Raw genomic sequence first — 8177 nt, 5'->3', positions numbered from 1 at the left:
TAACAATACTCTCATATTTATTATACATTTGCATGGTTCTAAAACATGTCTAAAGGTGGCACTGGTGAGTGATATTTTTTCAGAAGTTTAACCAAGTAAAGAAACAGGATTATGGTTGTATGAATTCAAATCCTACTCAGAAAACTGGATATCCTGCTGTACCACAGAGAGTGCTGTTTAACAATACTCTTCATTATGTACCGTGGATATCAATAAAATTGTACATATGACTGAATTTACAACTCAAAACACATACAAACAGTAATTCAGCTTTACAAGTTTTAGTGATTGTCATTTAGCAGATACTATTCGTAAGTTTATCTATTTATTGTGTTGTTATACCATACTGAGGTTTATAGTCACTGAGACAAATATTGCTTATCCTAGAGTAATTTGGAAAATTTGGATAAAGTGAAATCTAAAACTGTCTGAAAGAAGTCTTCTCTAAATATAATTCAACCTTTGCTGGTACTCCAGTGTGCTTGGTTCATTCTTCATTATCACTCACATACATAATCCATTTCTCAAGTAAAATGAAAGGCATGGTGACAATACACTGTTGAAGATGACCTTTGGAGATCTAAATTATAGATGAAAAAACAGCATGACCATTAGTTCCAGTCAACAGGGTTACCTGCAGTCAATAGTTTAAAAGAACTGATAAAAAGATGCGCTTTTAAAAAATCTTATTATTACTGGTTTATCACAGGAATTATTTTAAATAATAATAATAATAAAGTGATGCTTCTGTGATCCTTATAGTTTTAATCATATCACATGCACAGTAACGAAAATCTCATCTGAGAATATTAAGGTTAAATTAATTCACTGGATGAAGTTGAACAACCATAAAATTTGAAATAAAATGCTGTTTTCCATCAATCATAGTTTACAACCTTATTCTTCAGATCGTCTCCTACACTCAAGGAAGCAGTTATATTGGAAAATGTACACTCAGAGGACTATGGTATTAAAAGTGCCATGAAATGTGCTATGAGGACTAGACTATCATTTCATGTACTGGAATGACTTACGAAAATGCAAAATGGTGTGTGAATGTGATACCTCTTGGTAGAGTGTCATGCATTTGCTGAGCAAGATATACTGTATTTCCATTACCTTAAGGCAGTCCATGAACAGTTACCATATGAAAATGAAACACCTCAATTATATGCATCCCCTCAAAAACTCATATTTGTAAACTTGCTCTGTGCTGCAGCGCGAAAAGGAAAATGTGGTATATAATATACTTATGGTCTTTGTTCCTAACATCACAGATAGCTTGTGTCAATATATACCTATGCACCATCTAGACCACATCATTATCATCTGACTGCCTTATATAGTGTCACCATGAGCACCACAGTTTATATCCCTCACATAAATTCATTAATATTCTTTTTAAACTGTTACTGTAAATAGTTTACACAACAGTTAGAAACTTCTTCACCAAAGTTAAGTACAATAATTTCAAAATCGATTTGGTACATTGTTCAGTTTCTTAATGCATTTATCATAACAGGGCTTTTATAAAATTCTACTGCTGCAGATGGCTGTGCATGAAACTAAGCAAAGGAATAAAAAGTATTCCTGAGTAGTGGAACTTGAGCTGTAAAACAGTTACTAAAGTACATCATACAGCTAATTGGAGGCTTGCAGTTTACCAACATTTTGAAAAATCTCCAAATCAGAGCAAGAGCAGGGGAGACAGGCAGCAAGGTCTCGATTGAGTAATGTTGCATGGCATGAAATACAGTGGTATTCAGTTTACATATCTTTTAAATTTGTTTTATCTTAAAAATGCTTAAAGCTATTATTGGCAATCTCATACAATTGTCTCAATTAAGGCTGGCCTACATGGTACTTGGCCTGTATTTGGGCTTAGATTTTCTTTGTTTTGAGAATACTTAGTACGAGGAATCTGTCCTCCCTTTTCACCCCATTTCCCTTCAGATGATTCTTGATTTGTCTTTCTTGGAGAATCTGAACCATTGCTATAAGGATGTGTCATGGCAGTGCTTGTACTAGCTGTTGGCAGGTCAGGAAGTCGAACCTCATCTAACTGGGATATCAAACTGCGTGTAGAGTCTGGGGAAGCAAGCGGTGCTGCCCTCAATATTGGCCTTCTAATTAGGTCATCCTCTCTTTCTCCACAATCATCTTCTCGGTAAGTCCCAACAGTGTATGCCACCACTGTTGCATGATCTAACTTGCCTGGTACCAGAGCCAGCTTCTCACAAACCTGAAAAACATATAAAGGGTTGAATCTAGTACAGTGCTGCTTCTTAGCCTTTAGTGCCTCACCCTTGCCAGGCCAGTGGCAGAAGGCAGCTCCAACAAAATGTTTCTAAGAGGCAGCAGGGCTCTCAGGTTGTCCAAAACCTAAAATTTCAGTACAAATTTTCCATAATGCACCCAAGACCTCTGCCCCATCACCCACTCTATGGTTCAGTTGCTCCAATGGTTCCATTCAGTACCATATCCACTCCTAAGTATCAAATAAACTCCACCTCCTCCAGTCTCTCTCTCTCTCTCTCTCTCTCTCTCTCTCTCTCTCTCTCTCTCTCTCTCTCTCTCTCTCTCTCTCTAAAAGAAAATCAAAACTAAGCCTAATAACAAACTTTCATTCACATTTAATTTACTCTCAAACATTCTCCTTTAACAATCTCCCCAAATTAATTCACCAGCTTTTCAGTTTGTCACTCTTATCTCTCACCAATAATGCATTATCAACAAACAACAAATGACTTACCCCCCATTCCAAATGTACTGCATATATTCTTATACTTTTGGACTTTGAACATTCACTTTTGTCACCCTTGCTGTTATACAATAGCACTATACATGAATTCAGCCATTCCTCAAGCACCTTAACACGAGCCATACATATAATAATATACAAACCAGTCAAGTGGGTGGCCACAGCAAAAGGAGTCTCCATAACTGAAATCCAGTGCCACCTTTTAGCCTTTAGCACCTTAATTGCTCTTCCCTAATGTTTCTACCACATGCTTCTACCTAATGATCTAACCCACAATTTCTACCTAATGCTCATGCCTAAAGTTCCTACCTACTGCTTCTACCCAGTGTTTCTATTTAATGCTTCTGCTTAATTCTCCTACCTACTACTTTTATCTGCTGCTCTTACCATTCGGCCAAAATTGTGCTTACCACAAGAAAATTCTAGTAATGAAGAATGATTTGTGTGAGTTCAAAAATTTTCATAAAGAAATAAATGTAGGACTTTGAAAACAAACCTTTCTACGTCTGTTGCGCTGGTCTGACCTAGAAAGGTCTTTTGAAGCTGCTGGGTACAAGTCTGGATCTTCTAAAATGCGACGTTTAGCAACAGTTAACTTAGTGGCAAAGTGCACCATCTCTAAACAAAGTCCTTGGGCACTGGTAACAGGACCCAAGCTTGTTAAGCCACAACGTAAAAGGTCTTCCATACGTAGCAAGGTTAGTTCATGTCTTTGATGGGCCTCAACCAAAGGAAGATAGGGGTCTGTGTTAACATCTTCATCTTCAGGAAGACCAGCTCCTACTGACCTGACATTACTTACAGGCTGCCAAAAAAAGATAAAACATAGTATGAGTTGATAAAAATAATATTCATTTATTCATTATACTTGATTGCCATTTCCCGCATCAGCAAGGTAGCGCCAGGACTCACATGAAGAATGGCTCATCCACTCATATACACATATATATACATAAATGCCCATACACATACATATACACATCAACATATACTACATACATATACATACACATACAGACCTTTATGTACATACATATACATGCTCGCTTGCCTTCATCCATTCCTGGCACTACCCTGCCCCACAGGAAACAGCATTGCCACCCCTTACATCAGCAAGGTAGTGCCAGGGAAACAGACAAAAAAGGCCCCATTTGTTCACACTCAGTCTCTAGCTGTCATGTGTAATGCACCAAAGCCACGGCTCCCTATCCACATCCAGGCCCCACAGATCTTTCCATGGTTTACCCCAGACCTTTCATATGCCCTAGTTCAGTCCATTGACAGCACATCGACCCCGGTATACCACATCATTCCCATTCATCTTATTCCTTGTACACCTCACTCTCCTGCATGTCAGGCTCCGTACAATCCTATCTATATCCCATGCCTTGCAACCATATAATAGTGTTGGAGCTACTATTCCTTCAAACATACCCATTTTTGCTTTTCAAGGTAACATTCTCTCTTTCCAGACATTATTCAATGCTCCCAGAACCTGCACTCCCTTCCCTACCCTGTGACTCACTTACACTTTCATGGTTCCATTTGCTGCTAAGTCCACTCCCAGATATCTAAAATATTTCACTTCATCCACTTTTTCTCCATTTAAACTTACATCCCAACTAATTTGCCCCTCAACCCTGCTGAACCTAATAACCTTGCTCTTATTCACATACTTACATCCCAACTAATTTGCCCCTCAACCCTGCTGAACCTAATAACTTTGCTCTTATTCAATTTACTCTCAACGTTTTCCTTTCTCATCCCCAACAGACTGCATACTTACCCCCCTCTTCAAAACTTTTTCATTTACCTCCCTAACCACGCCATCCATAAACAGATTTAACAACCATGGAGACATCACGCACCCCTGCCGCAGACTGACCTTCACTTGGAACCAATCACTCTCCTCCCTTCCTACTGGTATGCATGCCTTACATCCTTGATAAAATTTTTCACTGCTTCTATGTATACAGTTTGTGTGCTGGAGAAATTCATAGAGAGATTGTATGGCAAGATATACTGACATGGATATACAACTGTAGAAAACAAAACACACTAATAATAATTTCATACTTAATGTGTCACGATATAACAAAAAAAGTAAGGAAAATCAAGAGGACTCGCAGATTATTCTTCATCCTTGATCGTCATTTCCCCATACTAACTAAAACGCACACATAATGGTTTTAACAAATTTAGGTAGACACAGACAACCTATCAGTAATTAATCTAATAATGGCCAAAAAGTGTTTCCTAATTAGGAAGACAATGACAACAGACATGCAATCATTCCCCTGAGGTGCTTTCATGTTTATCTCTCAATGGGGACAAAAATGCATCAACTAAGTCTCTATAAATTTGCTGAAACTTATAACTAATCTGCAAAGGACCTGGTTCCAGTCCAGAGTATTTAGCTGGAAACAGAAAAAAAGTTATGTTTTAAGCAAGTTACAATCTTTTCTTATTTAATATCATAATGCCTACCTAATAACTCAGCAACTAAATCTTTTCAACTGGCATTTCCTAAGTGAGAAATAAGAAATAGTCAAATGAGGTACATGACACAACAGGCAAATGAACATCAAATATTTTCAACGGCAAGTGAAAAGAAAATAAGAAAATAATTTCATTATAAAACTGGGGATAGGGGAGAAAGAATACTTCCCACATATTCCCTGCGTGTTGTAGAAGGCGACTAAAAGGGGAGGTACGAAATCAGACCTCCTGTTTGTAATGATGTTCCTGATCAGGAAAAGCCTGCATTACATGTGGACACAAAATCTTTTGACAGGCCTCCTGACCCCATCTGGATTATAAATGTTCTAAAAGTACACTGAAAAAGTGTTCATTTCATTTGTAAGGAGAGAAATGGAAACAACCTGTAGATCTGGCACAGTGAGGAGAAAGTACATTTAGACCAACCTGAAACAAATTACGTGGGAGGAGATAGAAGGAAAAGGAGATGCAACTAGCAAAGTGAAGTAGCTGAAGAAATGGTCCAAGTCCCTGTATGAGTCAAATGATGAGAAGGAGCTTTTCACGTCATCTAGCTTGAGTTGTGACCAGAAAACAAGGTGGTATGTGAGACAGTGTGTGAGACCACTGGCAAAACTTGATACTCATGGAACAATTATGAGGGAGGTATGTTTCCACAGAGAAGCAGACTTGTGTGCTGTATGCCACTTTTTCTATGCTCTTAAGCAGGGAGCAAAGATCATTGTAGAGCATATGGCAAACATGAACAACCATCATTTTCATCGGGCTGTTTCTCTTGAATGCAACTCTTGTGCAATTTAAACTGTGAGCAGAATTTGGAAGAGGAAGAAGGCTCGAAACATGCATGTAAGCAAAGGATGCAACAGCCTTCGAGAGCAAAACGTTAACAGAATCCCAATGTTTCATGCAAACATGGATTGTGATTCAGTTTTAGTCTTCCACAGTGTGGGAAAAAGGTCAGTGTGGAAAGTGTGGCAAGAGAATGTAGCAGTGAGTATAGAACATAACAGCTGAAGTAAGTGCTACAACAATACTCCCGAAACAAGCACATCTCCTGAGTGAAGAAGCGTTTTAGGAGTGCAGCTATCATGGTAGACTTACACTTACATGGTAGTCGTCAGCTTCAATGCAACCCTCCCAATTGGTATTGCCTACAATAGAAGCTTAATCCAAACGGATGTCAAGATCCTCCATTAGGGGGCAAGATCTGATGGCTACTTTAAAAAAGGAAACACCACTGATCATACAAAAAATATGAAAGCTACTCTGGCTCCTCCGTAGACCAAGATGTGAAGCTCTCAGTGGCTTCCTTACTAAGTCACTGGGCAGGTCATTCTTTTTACTCCCCCAGCTTCTTTTGATTTGATGTCTTAAAATGTCATTCTACAATGACTGGGCCATATATCTTGGCAAGAGAGAAGATGCGTATTGTTAAATCATGTTTATGATCCTTGAAGAGTCTCAAATGAGGATATGATTAACAGTAAGAAGCACGTACGAAGTCACCAATCTTCAGAGGAAAATTACAAATATAGCTCATAACTGATGAAATCTAGAAACAGCATGTCAAGCTATAATCCTACAATTGAAAGTAAATATACATCTAACCAAGTGATTTTTTACATATGCAGAATACCACGTTTACTTTAGCATACTGGAACTAAGGAAGGAATGGGTGCAAGTGAAATGAAAAGTTAGATGTACTTTTTATAACTTATGGAAATGCAAACATAGTTAAGGATAACAGACAAAGAGACAGACCTAGGGAAATGCAGTCGACAGAAAGCATCTCGACATTCTTCATAACAATAATGATCAAAACTACTGTTTGTACAAAAAGACGCACAAACACACCTGCTTTCCCCCTCGTCCTGGCCCAACTGGTTGTTCTCTTGTTCCTTGCTGGGGTCTTCTTGCTCTTCCCCTTTGTTGCTGTTGAGAAAGCTTCTGGTTAGGATTATGTCGCTCACCATTTCGTCTGCCTTGTCCATTATTCTGAGGTTCTCTTGCTGAATTTTGTGGTTTGGATCCTTCACCTTGTGGCTCCTGGACTCCATTCTGCTGTTCTTTAGTCCCTTTCCCAGAATTTGATCTCTCTACGCTCTGTGACTTTGGTCTCTCTGCACTTTGTGATTCTTTTACATTATTTTTAGTTTCTTTCTCTTTCCTTGGAATTGCAAATTTTCCAACAACTGGATCAAAGTTATCAGAAATTCCATCACTAGTGAGAAAGACAATATCTCCAGGATCACAGTATGTTAAAGAGCAAGTCAAATTATTCAACTCAGGATTCTGACCATCCACAGGCCCCAAGGCTCCTAAGGCATCACGCATATCACGCATACTGTAGATATCATGTGAACCTGAAATAAGAAAGCAACTTCAGTAAACTATCTAAGAAAAACACTACATTTTCTGACCTCTGGTCCCAATGGACATGGTCAACTTCTGAGTGCTGTAGAGGCCTCATAGAGAGAGATGGTAATCCCTTCTATGACACACAGGGAATACATGGGAAGTAATCTTTCGCCCTTATCCCCAGGGATAATATATTCATATATATATCTTGAAAGTGGACAGAGAAAGATAGGTGATTACAGGTGCTTATGCACCTGGTCATGAGAAGAAAGATCACAAAAAGCAAGTGTTTTGGGAGATAGAAGACAGAGTGAGTCACCAGCTTTGGTGCACAAGACCAGGTTTTAGTGATGGGTGACTTAAATGCGAAGGTGAGTAATATGGCAGTTGAGGGTATAACTGGTGCACATGGGATATTCAAAGTTGTGAATGGAATTGGTGAAGAGCTTGTGGATTTGTGTGCTGAAAAAAGATGGGTGACTGGAAACATCTGGATTAAAAAGAGAGATATACATAAGTATATGTATGTGAGTAGGAGAGATGGTTAAAGGGCATTATT

At 38.6% G+C, this 8177-nt stretch overlaps 1 protein-coding gene across 4 annotated transcripts in view; it reads right to left on the bottom strand.

Moving 5' to 3' along the window:
- LOC139754749 (uncharacterized) overlaps nucleotides 1-8177 on the bottom strand; it is a 159885-nt gene continuing 151708 nt past the window's right edge. For all 4 annotated transcript variants that reach the window (XM_071672507.1, XM_071672504.1, XM_071672505.1 and 1 more), the window contains 3 exons: nucleotides 7115-7623; nucleotides 3258-3566; nucleotides 1-2242 (listed from right to left, as the gene is read on the bottom strand). In XM_071672507.1, coding sequence (XP_071528608.1) covers nucleotides 1826-2242; nucleotides 3258-3566; nucleotides 7115-7623 — 1235 coding nt within the window. In that variant the 3' untranslated portion in view covers nucleotides 1-1825. The remainder of the gene's footprint in view (nucleotides 2243-3257; nucleotides 3567-7114; nucleotides 7624-8177) is intronic.

Source organism: Panulirus ornatus, chromosome 17 (assembly GCF_036320965.1).
Source record: "Panulirus ornatus isolate Po-2019 chromosome 17, ASM3632096v1, whole genome shotgun sequence".
In the NCBI taxonomy this organism is placed as follows: Eukaryota; Metazoa; Arthropoda; class Malacostraca; order Decapoda; family Palinuridae; genus Panulirus; species Panulirus ornatus.
The sequence above is the reverse complement of the archived record's forward strand: the minus strand, read 5'-3'. Positions and strand labels throughout refer to the sequence as shown.